This window comes from Taudactylus pleione, unplaced genomic scaffold (assembly GCF_031769625.1).
Source record: "Taudactylus pleione unplaced genomic scaffold, aTauple2 ptg000487l, whole genome shotgun sequence".
Taxonomy (NCBI): domain Eukaryota; kingdom Metazoa; phylum Chordata; class Amphibia; order Anura; family Myobatrachidae; genus Taudactylus; species Taudactylus pleione.
In genome coordinates, this window is record NW_028284889.1 from 4,474,869 (window position 1) to 4,492,555 (window position 17,687).

General features: G+C 44.4%; 1 protein-coding gene across 3 annotated transcripts in view; it reads left to right on the top strand.

Moving 5' to 3' along the window:
- Window positions 1–17,687, top strand: part of TEX14 (testis expressed 14, intercellular bridge forming factor) — a 377,640-nt gene that overhangs the window by 193,138 nt on the left and 166,815 nt on the right. For all 3 annotated transcript variants that reach the window (XM_088449540.1, XM_088449541.1, XM_088449542.1), the window contains 2 exons: window positions 9,640–9,719; window positions 13,268–13,411. In XM_088449540.1, the coding sequence (XP_088305666.1) occupies window positions 9,640–9,719; window positions 13,268–13,411 (224 nt within the window). The remainder of the gene's footprint in view (window positions 1–9,639; window positions 9,720–13,267; window positions 13,412–17,687) is intronic.

Below are 17,687 nucleotides of genomic sequence, written 5' to 3' on the forward strand. Positions count from 1 at the left end.
CCAGCGATGTTCCGGCAGGTGATGGTGTCCCTTTCCCGGAGTCCAGCAGGAGAGGTATATCTGTGTACCGGCGTTCGAGGGATGCATTGAGCCAGGTACGTCGTCCCGCGCACCCAGCAGGTTGCGACCTCCCGATTCTCCGCGGCCGGGAATAGAGAGCCCGTCATATGAGCGGGACACCCGCCTGGGGTTATAAGATGGATACAGTGCAGCGGGACAGCCTCAGGCAGGTGATACAGCACAGTGGAGTTAACGGCAGCAGAGCTCCGACACCATGCTGCCTTCCTCCTCAGCCTCCAAGCCATGCCCCCAGGATTAGGTTTTTGCCTAGGTTTGAACTTCGTCAGAGCCACACACAATTTCTAAAACTTGGCAGCATGCCAAAAACCTGTGAGAATGCTACAAAAGTATCTTTTTAACCTGAGTCTGAGCAAACTTGATGACTCATGCAAGTTAATATTGAACCCAGAGCTTCTGTGCTTGCATGCTAGGGCGTAACTAGAACTTTGCGGGCCACATAGCAAAATGTTAAAAGGGCTCCCCATAGGTAAAAAACATACATTTGCCCCCACACAGCCCATTCATGTTATGCCACACAGTAGTAGTGCCCCTTATACATTATGCCACACAGTAATTCCCCTTATGCATTATGGAACACAGTAATGCCCCTTACTTACACATTATACCCTTTACAGATTATGCAATTTAGCAGTAGTGCCCCATATAACACATTATTCCACACAATAGTAGTGCCCCTTAGACACTATGCACCCCTCCCACAGCAACTCACCTTCCCTCTCCCTGTGTGCCATCAGCAGCCTCTTACCTCCCCTTGTGTACCATCTGCAGCCAGCAAGTGTGGAGCTGGGGACGGGCCGCCAGCTAATTACAGCTGGTGCAGTGGCAGACATGGACATACAGTTCTATCGCAATTTGAATCAGGTGCCGGTCACAAGCTAATCTGAGCTCGCGGACCGGCAGCCAATCAGGAGCCGCCACTGCTGATTGGCTGCTGGTCTGCGAGCTCTGATTGCCTCGCGACTGGCAGAACTGTCTCTCCGTGACTGCCTGCCAGTGCGCCAGCTATAATCAGCAGCGGGCCGGCACCAAATCAACATTGCTGACACCTGGGCGTCCCTCGATAGCATAGAATCATCAGTTGGTGCTGCATGCCAAATTTCAGGGCAAAAAAAAATAAAAATGAGAAATTTAAACTAATCTAAATTTGAAAATTACAGGGTTTTCTTCCACTCTGTTTGGTCATAAGTGTAAATTTTCAGCTTTTTGGAGGTATTATTGGGAAGGTATAACTCAGGGTAGAGGATGATTTAAGACTTAGGGTTTGTTTTGTTAGATAGATCTTGTTCCAGTGTAGGGCCTTTTGAGGTTAATGTTTTTGAGAAAGTTAGTTTTTTATAATTAGCCAAATTTTATAGATAGTGATTTGCAATTCATTGCACATGTCAAGTAGAGCCATCTAGTGGGTGTACTCAGATGGCTTTACTTGAGTGCACAAATATGGCCGACTTCTCCTCACTAACAGAAATTGTTTGCATCTTCCTGGGGTGCGAGGTGGCGCCCTACTCAGTCTGCAGTCCTAGACACTCAGCCGCATGCTGGACTGGGCAATATATAGTTGGATGGGAGGCCAGCGACTGCTTTGCACCGGATGACGGACCTAGATACTGAGGGTTCAGGCTTCATCTGACCGGAAAGCACATATCGACGATAGGGCAGGATAGATAACGGCAGCTGATGCGGCTGGTCCCAGTGTGACCATCAGGTTCGACAGGGGGTACTGGATCCGGGGTAATCCCCCCCCCCGCCGGCCTGCCCAGTTCAAGGTGGATCCGGCAGGCAGGGCAGCGGACCTGGATCTTGTGGGGTCCAGTCCCTGGTCATTCTGGCAGTGGGATGTGATGGGCATGGAGACGACAGCAGCTCCTCAACCCACATGGAAGATCGTGTCAGACCTGAATCTACCAGGATTCAGAGCTTGCCAATCACAGTATGGCATTGTAAATTTGGCACCAGTCATGAGCCAATTACGGCTCACAGTCCGGCAGAGATTCAAGGATGGCCACATTGTCGCCCCGCCCCCTTGTGCTGGCTTATAACAGCCAGTGTGTGCTTTGGAGCGGGAATCCTACAGCAAAGAGAGAGCAGGGAAGGAGAGGTCCTAAAGACAGAAGAAAGAGGCGCTTGAAGTCCTGGGGGCTGCCACCATCGTAAAAGAGCTTAAACAGGTCACCAGGTAAAGATAAAATAGCCAACGCCCACCAGAAGTGGTGTCAGTGAAGACGCTGGGAGCCCCAGGGTGGCAGTAGCCAATGCAAAAGAGTTACTGTCGGCCACTGGTCCCTGGGTGAAGACTACTGGAAGCCCAGAGGTGGTGGGAAGTGACCCACCTCTGACAAAAACAATGCAGTGGGCATGGCTGGGCCAGACTTGGCTCAGCTGAAGAACCAGGACAGGTGAGTCCAAGACTATACCTGCCCTAGACCATGAGGGATTGGTCACAAGGCCTGTGGGCACCATCAGACACTAGGTCTGCAACACAGTAGGCGTGTTGGGAGTCTTTAGGGGGGACACTAGGCCCCATAGCGTCATTTGGGGGGGTTGCAAACTACAGGTCCGAGCTAGCCCTGGTGCCAAGTCAAGCTGACACTTGTGGTACTTCAAGTGCCTGCAGGCTCTGGTAGCTATTTTTGACAGCCAGGCCATGCTGGGACCTGTAGGTTGCCAAAGACAATGTATAATAGCTATAAATTTTCCTTTTATTACTTCTGTAGCCACCGTCCAGAGCTGGTTATAACTTGGGGGGAGGGGAGGCTCATGCACAGTTGTGCCCTTATATTAAGGCTGAATTGAACAGCATTTATTCATGTTAATCTTGTGAGGAAGGGGTCATGGTGATTGAGGGGATACAAATGAAGTTATTGGATGTACTGAGAGGAAATGTTTCATGTAGAACTGCTGCACCCCCATGTCCTGTCTTCCTGTTTGCAGCCCCTATGTCCTGTCCTGTACCCCGAGGTACTGTTGCACCATTTTGTATTCCACATATCCTGTTATCAATGTGCGGCAGCTCCCAATGTCCTGCCATCATTGTGCTGCTCACCCCATGTTCTGTCATCACAGATATGATTTCCCATATCCTTCTTCCCTGCACCCCCATATCCTGTTATCTCTGCCCTTCACTGACTCATATCCTGTTACCACTGGCATAATCCCTCATATAATTTCCTCACTGCTTTGCATCCTGTTTTGTCATCACTGCCCTTTAGTACCATATAAAGTATTCAATGCCCTGTACCCGATTACATTAAAGAAAAGTTAATGGGCAGAGGGTGGTGTGTGAGGGAAAAGCAGGTGGGCAGAGGTTCGGGTTTACGGGTACTGTAAATTTGAAAGCATAAATATATTATATTTAAAAAAAAACTATGACTTCCATAGACAAAAACCTTAAGGTTTCACATGTTCCATTAATGATTGTTATACATGATCTGACATTTCAGAAAACTCTTGTAACTGTTCCACTCATGCTCAAAAAAGCAATGGAATGTCGATCATTAAGGCTGATGCCTTAATAATGCCATACTGTACTCGTTTCTTTCTTAATGTATGCGCAACACAGATATGGTATGCCATCACACCCTGTGGATAACACACATTTAGGACCTCATTCAGAGCCGGTCGCACAGAGCGTGCGGTCAGTCTGAATGAGGGGAGGACGTCTTGAATTTTCAAGACGTCCTCCTTTGCGGTGGTAAGGCTGTGGGTTAACACCCACATCCTTATGACCGCCTAAGGTGATGGTCGCGATGGTCAAGACCATCGCGACCATCGGGGCTTACGACGAGACCCTAGGGTAGGGTCTCCCTTGTCGTAAGCCCCGGAGAGCTTCCGGCTCTGTCTGAGCCGGAAGCTCTCCACTGACATCACTAGTGATGTCAGTGGGGCCGCCCCCAAACGGTAGGCGTTCCGATGGGAACGCCCCCATTTGGGCTGCCACCCCGGCCCGCCTTCCAAACGGGGCGAGCTGTCAATCAACATCGACAGCTCGCCCCCTTTGGATCGAGACCCGCTACGACTGGCGCTGTCGGTCGCATGCTTTGTGGGGGGCCATCGACCCGGCCCGGGCGCATCGGCGCTAACGACCGGGTCTGAATGACCCCCTTAGTCTGTGCAACCCAATCCCAAAAGCCAACCTCAGTCCTGACATCTCAGTCAATAACTGCATCTCAAGTGCCATTCAGATTTCTAAATTCCTACCCAGTTCCCACATCTTACTGTCCATCTCACACTCATCATCCCTACATCCTACTCTCTCCACATCCCAATCAGCAACCATCTCTGATTCACTATTTTCCAATCTGTACCATTACCTCATCTCCTAGTAAAATACCATTTACATGGTTAGACTCATTCCCTTTTCATAACTCACCTAACACTCAGTCCCCACACTCATATGTCACCACATTTTTTTTTTTAAACATAATGACACCCACCTTTTTACTCATTGTCCACTACTCTTTTTAAATCAATACTTGCATACACGTATTGAAAGTCTATGTGGGGATTGAGGGCCTGATTCAGCAAGGATCGCTATTCTGCTAATATGAACGCTACGCAGTTGCTAATTTCAGCTGTGAAATGCAAATATTTGCAATTGCATTGTGATCACAGCCTAACATAAGGACACCCACTTCCCCTTACTCACATCCGTATACTTGGGCATGTAACATCGGACCCATACGCACAGTTAAGGCAGGTAAGACCTCACTCAGGAATTGCTTACATCAGCACACGCTATGAGGCCCCAGGCTGCGTATGGCCACGAAGTGGATAATTTATGCACACCACTGTAATGCGCTGGCATGCCTGCGTTTACCCGACCACCCCCCCTTTACCATTCCTGTCAATCACTCTACTCTGGGTCTGCGTAGCCTCCGCAATCACAGTTTGGATCGCAATTGCTGGTTCGCGCACACGCACTGCGATGCTTACGCATGCGCAGTATGCACCTATCGACCGATTGTGTGCGTATTAGCAATTGTGTTCCTTGCTGAATCAGGCCCCCAGTCCGTTATATCCAGTTCCAAAGTCTGATGAACAAGTCTCCAATACCATCTTGCACTCCAGTCTGGTTTTACCACTTGTCCTTACTGCCTCCATCGGTTCCAGCCTATACCTCCAGTCATCGGTCACATCCGATACCTCCACTCATTGGTCTCATTCAATACCTTCAAACATCGGTCTCATTCAGTACCTCGAATCTGTCCCATCTGATACCTCCAATCATCTGTCTCATTCAATACCGTGAAACATCGGTCTCATTCAATACCTCCAATCATCGGTCCCATCTGATACCTTCAATCATCGGTCTCATTCAATACATCCAATCATTGGTCTCTTCCAATATCTCCAATCATTGATTCCAGCTGTCATCTCCAAAATATCGGTCTCATCCAATACATTCATCATTGGTCCCAAACCGATTCAGAACTTCAAAACATCTTCATTGGTCTCCAACCATATTCAGAACTCCAGTTCATAACTATCGGTCTCAAACTGATGCAGCTGTTCAGTTCAGCATTACCTGTCATTCCGGCCCAACTCAACAATCCAGCATCATCAGTCCCAACCAGATTCTGCTCATTTGTACAGTATCATTATCTCCAGTTTTCATTCCTACTCGCTGTTAATAGAGACATTGCATTCCTGTCCTCGCCTTCGGGCCCATCATCCTCTACAGCTAACTCCTCACCTCATACATGAGGAAGTCTTGGCTCAAGCCTCCCAAAATCCAATCAACGACGGATAGGGCATACACAATATACAGTGTGTAATATATATTGTTTCCGATCCACGTTGGAATGATATATCGGACGATAGAGTGTGTACCCAGCTTCTTTTGGAATTAATGTTTAGGGCACCTGGGAATTATGTGTAAATATATGGCTTATTTATTTGAGACCCAGTGTGCATGGTGGCATTACCATAATTTTTTTCCCTTTTTTACGTTAATTGGTTTTTGTTTTTGTCAAGTCCAAAAAAACATCTGTTAAGCTACTCACTACTTCTGATCTCCACAATCTACTCCTCATCCACTTGAATGTTGTACACCTTTGCAGAGTAGGCATGTTTGCCCATATAGACACCATGTTTGCATCCTAAACCTTAGCCCAAAACATATAATACTGTTACAAATGTGCTATTTTAGTGGTAGTGTGTGTTGTTTGTTTTGTCTGTTGTAATCAGGGCCTGATTAACAATGGGGTGGATGAGCTCCAGCTCCAGACCTCCACATAGAAATAGGCCCATAATCAGCATTATGATGACCAGCTGCCTAGATGGTCACACAGCCATAAATATATATTAAAATAGTTTTTATAGTTTTCTCACAAAATTAGCATTTTTTTATTTTTTTCTGTATTTAGGGAGACACTGGGGCTGATAGTGTAAGGGGTATACACAGGCACTTGGCTCTGGTCACACCTGCAAAGCACCGATTACAGCTCCTCCCCTTCTTAGTATACAGATGTTTCCACGTACATCTAGCCCCGTTGCGCATTAAACAGCCCTTCTAGTTGCCATGCCGTGGAGTGGCTTTATAGCGCTGAGCATCTTTTCATGCAACTTTTTTTTCCTTAAAATGCATATTATTCACAAAGTGATGCGAATAAAACCCATACGCATGTTATGCGGCTATATCTGCATGCGAAATGCTACGTTATAGTGTCACAGCCCACAGCCGCTGACACTGTAACATAGAATTTCGCATGCATATATAGCCACACGATGCTCGGTGCTACAGAGACACACGGCGCTCACAGGTTATGTGTAACGTGACTTGTAGCGGACGGAGGATAGATGTATGGGGACATAAATGTCGGTCCTTGAACAGTTTCATCCCCAGGCCCATTTTGACCTTAATCCACCCATAAAAATGACAATATAAAGGCTGTTTATGATGTAACAAGTCACATGATCAGTATGCGGAGGTGAAAAATCTCCTAATTTACCATTGCTATCTATTTATTTATAATCTATCATTTAGGTTAAAAAAAAATCTTAAATTACAAGGTCAGTAAATATTTTAACAGATACAGTTGATAGCTGACAGTTCTGTAGCATCCTACATGCATTTCATCATATCTATCATTTAGATTAACATACTGTAAGCTTACATTACACTAGTGATTTTCAACCTTTTTCAACTCGTGGTACACCTAACACGATTTTAAAAATGCCAAGGAACATCATTAGTCCTCCACAGAGAAAAACACGCACAATGGTCCCCACACGTGGGAGAGGAGAACAGGTGCATTGGCCCCCGCACAAGAAAACAATAACATTGGCCCCCACACAAAATAAAACACATTGGCCCCCACAGAAAACAGAAATACGACACATTGGCCCCACAAAAAAAAAAACACAACCGCACTGGCCTCCACAGAAAGCAAATTATTATACATTTGTCCCTACCTGTCCATTGCGGAGAAAGGAGCTTCATGTCCCTCAGCATGGAAGTGGGTGCAGTCTGTCACCCTCACTGCTCAGCAGAGAGCACTGTGCGGGCAGGACGCCACCGCGTCTCCATTGGTCACGGCCCTTGCAGCGGCTAAGCCACCCGGAAGAACCCAGCGCTGCCTAGGCCCAAAGTTAGGAGCTTCACTGCGGGCTTCTTCGGCGGGACTTCTCTGGCAGCACACTTAGGAACTGCTCTGGCACAAAAAACGCTGCATTACACAGTAAGTAGGCATATTAACCGGTTATAAATCATATCCTACCTGCATTTCACCATTTCTATCTATCTCCTGTAACATTATTTACATATATATCATTTAAGTTATAATAGGCATACCTTAGATATCAAATCAGCATATACAATTGATAACTGACAGTTCTTTACAAAATGGTGACCTTTCTACCAAAACTGAGTGACATCACAAAGGCTGTGTATAATGTAACAAGTCACATGGTCAGTATACTGAGGTGAAAAATCTCCTCCTGCATGCATTTTGCTATTGCTATATATCTATTTATAAAGTATTTATAATCCAACTATAACTTAGGTTAAAATAAGCTTACAAGGTCAGTACACATTAACAGATGCAGTTAATAACCGAAAGTGCTATAGCAAATCACATGATCACCCTATTAAGGTGATAAATCACATGTTACATGCAATTCACCAATTCTTTCTATCTATCATCTATCTATCATTTCAATTAACATACGCTTTCATCACACAGTCAGTAGGTATATTAACAGGTTATAAATCATATCCTACCTGCATTTCACCATATCTATCTACCTATCTAACATTTTTTACATACAGTATATAACTTTTAGGTTAAAATAGGCATACCTTACATTGTGAGATGTCAAATCAGCATATAACAGTTGATAACTGACAGTTCTTTACAAAATGGTGACCTTTCTACCAAACCTAAGTGACATCACAAAGGCTTTTTTTTATGATGTAACAAGTCGCATGGTCAGTATACTGAGATAAAAAAAAATCACCTCCTGCATGCATTTTGCCATTGCTATTTATAATGTATTTATAATCTAACAATTATTTAGGTTAAAATAAGCTAGCAAGGTCTGTAGACATATTAACAAACATAGTTTATAACTAACCGTTCCATAGCAAGTCACATTTACAACATCCTACATGCATTTCACCAAATCTATCTATCTATCTATCTATCTATCTATCTATCTATCTATCTATCTATCATTTAGGTAAAAATAAGCTTAAACTACACAGCCAGACTCAGTAGGCATATTAATAGTTACAGTTGATAACTAACAGTTCTCTATATAATGGTCAGGGCCAGATTAACAATGGGGCTGATGGAGTTACAGTTCCAGGCTTCCACATAGAAATAGGCCCATAATCAGAATTATGATGACCAGCTGCCTAGCTGGTCACACAGTCAGCCATAAAATAGTTTTTCTAATTTTCTCACAAAAATATGATTTTTTTCTATTATTATGTATTTAGGGAGGCAGTTGGCTTTTATAGTGTATGGCAGGGGTAGCCAACCTCGGTCCTCGAGAGTTACTAACAGATCACGTTTTCCAGACCACCTAGTTAGTGCACAGGTGTATTCATTACTCACTAACACATTTGAAAATATCCACAGGTGGAACTAATTAATTCACTTATGATTCTATGAGTAGACCTGGAAAACATGCACTGTTGGTAGCTCTTGAGGGCCATGGTTGGCTACCCCTGGTGTATGGGGTATACACAGCCACACAACACTGGTTACAGATCCTCCCCTTCTCAGTGCAGGCCCTTGAACATTTTCAACCCCAGGCCCATGTGGCCCTTAATCTGGCCATGATTATAATACCCCAAAAACATGTATATAGGTAGCTTTTAATTTCTAACTGCAAATGTTAATTATTAAAACTTTCAAGATTGCCTGGGAAGCCTTTTAATCATCCAGTAAGCAAACTAAGATAAGCCAATGGATGAATTGCATGGGTCTACAAGTTTATTTAAAAAATAGTAAGAGTGGCTCCCACATATCCTCACATCCCAACGTTGGGCAAAGTTATTATTATTTGATTGTTTCCCAAATTAGTTTATTTGTGTTTGTCATTTTCATTGCACAGATTACATGAAAGAGCAAATTATGCTACCCAGCAGTCAACAAATATAAATAACAGAAGAGATTGGCCACCAACCTGGACCTGTAAGTGGCTTCATGAAAACAGTTATTTGTTTTATATATTTTTAGCATCGTGCTGTGGTCAGGCTTGAGCAGATGTATAGATCATATCCAGGTAATCCTATTATTTTCATTATTGTTATTTAATATATCCTGCGACTTTGACACTTTTTATAGTTTGTCATAAATACACTGTGTGGACATGTGTAATTGACTGTTCAGTCTCTGACATCATCACCTGTCATCGATTTAAAATGTTTATATTTCAGCCCTATTAATTAGGAAAATATAAGTGACATTCATTACGGTCAGTGGTTGTCAGTTGCACTAACATGAGTATATCAGGGATCTGGGGATTATTATTGAGTGTATTGGGAACAGGCCTCCACCCAAATGATATCCAGACTAGTTTACTAGTTGTACCTAACAAAATGATAATTTAGTTTGTATGCTGTCCTTAACCCCTTCACCACTGAGGATTTTCTCACCCCGGTGCTGAACCTATTTTGACTCTCTTATACCCCTTTCACATCGCAAACCCGGGTCGGACCCGGGTCAGGGCCTTTCACATCACCATAATAACCCGGGTTATTCCTGGGTTATTGCAGAATTGATGCCTTTTAACTTAACCCGGGTTGCCCATGTTAAAACAGTATGATGTAATTTTTAAAGGATTTTATTGGCTCACAATTATGATGACGTTTTCAGTAAAGAAAAAGGAGGGGCTGGGGAATGCTTGCAGTGCAGCAATCATGGCCGACAGAGCACATGTCACAGATGCAAAGTGTGCAAAGGGCCTGATTCAGTGACGGACTTCTCTGAACGAGCGCTCGCTCTGAATCAGGGCGTTTTTTTTTGTTGTTGTTCGGCCTCCTGGCCGCTCGCATAGCTGTGGGTGACCACCCACAGCTATTGTGAGCGGCCAGGTTGATGGTGGGGCTTACGACAAGACAATTGCGGTAGGGTTTCGTTGGCCGCAAGCCCCAGTGAGCTTCCGGCTCTAAATAGAGCCGGAAGTTCACCACTGACATCACTACTGATGTCAGTGGGGCCGCCCCCAAACGGCAGGCGTTCCTTCGGGAACGCCTCCGTTTGGCCACCCGCCCCCCTGCCCGCCTACCAAACAGGGCGAGCTGTCAATCACCATCGACAGCTCGCCCCCTTTGGTGTGAGACCCGGAGCGCCTGTCGCTAGCTGGGTCTCGCGCATGCGCACATCGGAGCTGGCTCCGTCGTGCGCATGCCCAGTGGGCAAACATCGACCCGGTTGCGAGCGATCAGCGCTTGCAACCGGGGCTGAATCAAGCCCAAAGTGTGCAGTGCAGGACAGTATTGTAAATACAGAGACATGTGCTCTGTGTGCAGGCTGGTCAGCTGACTGGAAAAAGCCATTCAGCACTATTTTCTCAGACCCGGGTCGAATATCCCGGGTCTGTACCATTTAAGAGCCAAATAACCCGGGTCTGACCCGTGTTCAACCCTTCTTTTAACCCGGGTTATTCATTTTGGTGCATTTTAAAATCATGTCGACCCGGCAACAACCCGAGGATAACCCGGGTTATTTTGGTGATGTGAAAGGGGTATTAGGGTTGGCCATATTCCAACATTAATATTTATTTATGCAGTACCCTCACAAATTATACCATCTTATTTTTTCAGTAGACTTTGCATTTGCAGAAGATACGGTAGCATTAGATGCTCATTCCTCCTCATATGACAAAAAAAGCTACCCAAAATGGGCAAAAAAATACATTTTGTTTTCTAAATTGCAAAAGAGTGACCTAAAAGCAATTCTTTGTATTTTTGTTTTCTAAATGCCACAAAGAAATATTCTGTGGTACATTCCCGATTTAAGAGCTCTGTCTCACTGCCGCGATTATGGTGGGCTAAATATCACAAGTTTTCTTGATGTGGTTGTGATATGCTATTATTGAGTGGCGCGTAGTGGCCAAGCCATTTATTCAATTGCCCCGAATGGGTGATAGAATTTGGACTGGAGACAGATAAAGGTCATCCTAATGCTTTTCACGGCTAGGTATGCTGCAGGGGTGGACACTCCCCCTACATTAATTGACCATGACCCCTGTCCTGATCCACTCAACTCCAAAGTTGGGTGTAATTTTATTGTCAAAATCCAGCAACCGCTATAGTCCAGAAACCTTGTTCATAAATGCAAAAATGAAGGCATTCACCAATATACAGCAAAGAGAAAAAAACATTTTATCTCACCCCATCAGACAGTATTGTTGGTCATCAACATTATGTACCCCTGCTGGGTCCTTAAAACAACCAGTATAGATGATATAATGAATATATATATATATATATATATATATATATATACACATATATATTTTTACATATATTCTATTTTTGTACTTTATCCAATTTTAGTTGTATTTAGTAAGTCTCCTGATTCCTTCACATATTTTAAAACCTAAGGATTGAAAATAAGTCCGGAAGAGCCTGCTTATTGAATATTTATTGTGGCATTATAAAGATGCTTTATAACGCTATAAAAGGGTTTATAAGGACCCCGTGCTTTATTGAGATTTCTGCATGTCAGACACTGAATCTACTTATATTACCTTTTTAATAGGTAAGGTTATTAGAATAGATAACTGGTAACTCCTAAAAACAAAGTGAGAAGACATTAGGGAACATGAAATTTTAAAAACGTCCACATGGTGTCACTCTATAACTACTGTACTCACCATCTCAGGGAGACTGTTACTATCGTGTTACAGTTCCAAATGGTTTATGCTGGGAATTTTATACAGATAATTGCTATGTTGAGATACTTATATCAGTACATTTTAAAAAATAAGTATTATTTCTATTTTTATACTGATTGCTCATATAAGTATACATTTTTTAATGTAATGTAAACATTTTTCACAAAGAGAGCTCTACTCAGACATGATGCATGTAACCAGGGTGCTCTAATAGAGCACGGCTAACACATAAATGATCTGTATGCAAAATAGCTGATGACATGATATAAAAGGTTAACAAAACAAATAACTCCTCTGTGTTGCTACAATTAATGAATGCTGTAGCCATGGTTTCCTATAAATTGCCCTTGACGCCCATGCATATTCTATTTTGAATAAGCTTCCCTATGACATGCTTCATAAGCATTGTGTTAACTGTTCAATGTTTACAGGCAAAGCAATATATTTATATAGGCATTCTATAATAATCAGCTAGAAGTTACAAGCCAGGCTACTTGAATACACAAACCTCGAGCATTTCTTGTACTATATATCTTGTGCTTGAAAAAGTGCCCGTGTGTACTGACTGCCTATATGCCACATACTTAACTATATGCCACATACTTAACTGATCTTCATGTACTTGTGAAAATACGCCATAGGCTGGCCCTCAAAATCTAAGCACTACATGGTGCACTAATGTAATCTTGAAATAATCAGATTTTTTTCCCACATTTTGGAAACACATCCCCTCACACTTATAAGCTGTTATGAGTGGAAAGGTTTACTAATTTACACTGTTGCAACTTGCATAATATTTAATCAACAATTTTGTTTAAATTGCTTATCTTCATCATAGTAAATTCAGGAAGGCGATGCCTGCAGACCAAGCAACAGAGGGTTCATCTTATAGAGATAGAAGACCAGTCTCAGGAGAGCAGCAAGATTTGCAGTCAGGAAGACAAGGAGGATCATTTGGAGAAATTATTTCTGCAGTTTGCAGGTTTGGTTCGATTCATGCTTCACCTAAAAAACAGTGGTCAGAAAAACAATCCTAACACTATGAACAAATTCACTAAGTACTTCGGCATCAGTTCACTACTCAGAACAATGGAATCACATCTATAGAGGTTTAATATTGAAGTAAATGCAGGAATGTTTGCTGGTCCTTTCATTAATGAATATGTATAATAGAAGGTTATTTGAGTTTCACTTCTAGTGTATATTGTACTTTTTAATGTCATCAGTTCACTGATATATTGAAAACTCAAGCTTTTGTTTGATCAGCTTTATTACTGTGTCTTTCTGCTCATATATGTATGGTACCAAATAACCTCATGCCCATTAATAATGCAGTAGAATCTATTTTTTCTAAATGTTAAAAGATGACTGCAGATGGGCTGCTATCTGCCTACATCTGTGCGGTGTCAGAACAGGCTCCATAGCAAAATTTATAATGTGACCTGGTGATGCGGTATGTCCTTCTGTGTCCCAGTGTCTGCTCCTGTTTCAGTTTCTCTGTTGGTCTGACATGATAGAGGCAGAGACTACCACCCTTGCACAGAGTGCAGCCTTTACGGACCCCCATTTATTTACAGACTGCCACAGCTACTGTACCCTCTGCAACAACTGTAGATCCACTAGTGTGTGTGCTGTCATATTCCCCAATATCATCAGGCCGCAGTGATGCTTGTCGGTAATTCAATTGGAGGAGCACCAAATGGCAGGATCATGCCGTGTGTCTTCTACATTTCCCTCAATCAAATGTATTTATATTCCATAAACATCAAGCAAATGCATCATTAGAGGGGACTATATGATTTATTGCTAAGTACTTTGACATTTACTTCTTTTTTCTATTATGTAAAATGCACTCATTATAAAGTCACAGCATACTTAATTTTATAATATGAATCAGGGAGTTGATGGTGCCTGAATTTATAAAATCAAGAAAAATGCAACAGTGCAGTCTGGTTAATTCCCTTTTTCTTTGTTATTTTTCTTTCTTTTCTTTTCTTTTTTGTTATTTGTGATAGTATGTTATTTCTATTTATTGTACAGTTGTGTCCTCATCCTTTTTGCGACATCTGACGCGATTCCCATGCTGTGCACTTTTTTTTCTCAATTTTGCTGCTTTTTCCTCAGTTTTATGTCTTAGATCACATATAGTGTACTAGGTATTTAGGATTATTTCTACTTCAGGGTCCATAGGGGGTCCACAGGGTTGACCTGGGGGGGGGTATAGGTTGGGAACCAAATCCGGGCACCACGCAGTTAAAGCTTTTAGCTCCCAGGATGCACTGGGTCCACTCTCCCTATAACCCCACCCCCAAGCCAGAGGCACCTCAGTTTAAGTTGGTGCCCGGCCGGAGTCGGGTCACCGTTACTGCAGGGGGGCTGCTTAGCAGCCCCTAAGCTTAAAATTTATTTTAAAAAGAGTTTTATTTTATTATTTTTTACTACTCTTCAGAGCGGCAGCATCAGACTGTCCAATGGACGTCTAAGCTGCCGCTCCTACACCCCGCCGGCGCTGCGACGCCAGTACAGATCTGGGGATCGCAGCGGGACCCCAGAGTCTGTACTAGCCGGGCTTTGAAGGAATCCCTGGGCTGCTGCCGGATCGATGGGGACAGGTAAGTCGCATGGTCACCGCTTACGGTGATCCACGTGTGTATGCAGCCTTATGCCTCCGGTCTCTGGGGACAGACCGGAGGCGCTAGCGGTGGCGGCGGGCTCCCCCTCCATGGAGGCATACCCCGCGTGTCCACTAGCCCACCAGGGATTATAGCGGGAGCCGGCATCCCGGGGGGTTAATTGCTAGCCAGGGGAGGAAGCCTTCCCTGTCTAGCGGCTTCTCAGCTCAGCGCGCCTTTCATTGCTACAGTCTGGCGTCGCTGAGCTGCTTCCGCCGCGGGCCACGCTTCTTCTGAGGTCTCCAGCGGCCGTTATCTCTCGGTGGTGCTGCAGAACTCCTAGGATAGTCGTGAGCCCAGTCCCCCTGCGTACCTGGTCATTTTGGGTGAGTGTACACAGCGCTATAGCCTTCCCAGACACTGAATCTGGGCAGTTGAATGTAGCGACATTGTGCAGTATATTATGTCATGCAAATGTATGTATATATATTTTTCTGCATTGTATGTGACTTATGCTAGTGCTGACTGTCTGCTTTTTCTCTCACCTGTCAGTGTATATCTATCCCTTTTCTTTATCTGCCCTAATACAGGTGTACCTAGGGTGGTTCTGAGACCTCACATATATATACTTGTTAATATTTGTGAGGTTTGTCACATACTGTTGCGTGCTGCACGTTGCCATATTTTAGATGGAACTGTGTGTTGCATACGCTGATAATGGGTCCCTGCAGCTAATCTTAGCGTCAGTCAGGACCGGTATGGCGCTGCTTAATATTTCCGTCAAGATAGTCAAATATATCTGATCAGGAGATTGCACACGATATTGCACCCATTATTGCTATCCTGCAGGTCATGGCCTGCAGGTATTAGTGCGGAGGATTTGACTCAGAAAGGTTTATGTATGCGGCGCCATCTGGTGCCGGGCCCCTTGCACGACCCCCTTAAAGGGCGGTTTATTTCTCAGGATCCTCTCCTTTGAGGATCGCCGGGCGGGCCCCATTGTCGTAACTCGCTTGGGGTTACTTCACCATACTGCCCTTTTCAACTCGGGGTATCTCGCAATTTCTTGCACTTTACCCCTGTGTCACAGACTATCGCTCCCTGCCGGGGTTTTTCACAGTACATGAATTACCTCCGGTACCACATCGGTCTGTCATTCCCCTTGCAGGGATTACCACAACGGCCACCCTGGTGGATGTCGTTTTCTACGAAATACTAAATGGTGTGTTATACGCCCTGTGGTTACTTCCTAGTGGCTCTGCCGTGAACTGTATGGTGTATTCGACTCTTTCCCTCTCACATGGGGGGAGCCGATTTCAAGTATTATTATCCCTGCTTTGGGGCTGGTAGCCAGGTTCATTCTGGATATAGAGAATGTCGATCCTGCACCTGTATCATACATTCCCCGTTTCTGCCCAGCGGGTGGATCTCATGGCGGGTCTGGCTGTCGCCAGATACGAGGGGTCACAAAGGCCTCCTGTTTCACATTCCCTGAGGGTCCTCACAAGTAATAGAAATCTCCTTCTGAGGTGGATTTGTATGATAATCGTCGGGTTACAGGCATTAATACGCCTCCCATCCCGGCCTGGACGGATTTTACGGATCCGTAGGTGGTAACTTTGCCTGAAATTAATGTACTCGTTTTCAGGGCCTGTTGCCCGTCCTACCATGGCCATCGCATGGTTGGTTAATACTGTTGCATACTGGGCTGATGCATTTGTAAAGTTTTTCCCCTCCAACACGTCTGGGGTTCAAATGTCTTTTGCCGCTCACATAAAATATGCAGTTGTCATATGTGGGATTACCTACATTGGATGCCGGTCTTCTAACTTTCAGGGTTTCGGCTGCGACTATATCTGCCGCAATACCCTATGGCTGCGTTATGGGAAAGCAGAGGTGCAGACTCCTTCCATGGTGAAGATCTTGTTTGGTCCTGACCTTGACAAGATTGTTGCATCATTGGCAGTATCACTTATGGAGAGATACCGTCTTTAGCTACTCCCACTACATTCGGACTAACTCTGTTAAGTCTTTTTGTCCTCAGGGTCAGCCTAAAGGCCTGTTTTTTCCTAGGTTGTTGGCCTCCACGGGGGCCACCATATCCAGTACCGAGCAGTCATGGACTTCCGGACGACCCTGCTTCTACGCCTGAGGATAAACATTCAGCCTGACGGGACAGGTCTACATCCGGGGGATTCCAGAGTGAGATACTGATTCTCAACGGCCTCTCATTGCTCAGGCGGCCTCCTCACAGGCGTTGTTACATGGGCACTTCTTCAGACCCGATCAGGGCCTTACAAACCCAGAAAGCTATACAGGCTTTGCGGTAAGCAGAGCTATTTCGGCCAGCCTCACTATCTCAGTGAGGGACTGGTTGTTCTACTTTCTTTCTGGGGCAGTGACCGACTGGTCCTCATTTGCCTATACTCTGTCTCAAATCCCTGAATCAGATTCCAAGGGTGCCTGGACTCAGGTGGAATCCTCCATGCTCCATCATCCGACGTTTGGAGCCTGGGGACTTTATGGTATATCTGAGTATTCAGGATACGTACCTACGGGTACATACAGATCCCTCTCATCAGCATGGGTTCAGGTTTGCTGTGCCACAGCAACACTTGCAAGTTTCAGGCTCTGCCTGTTGGGACT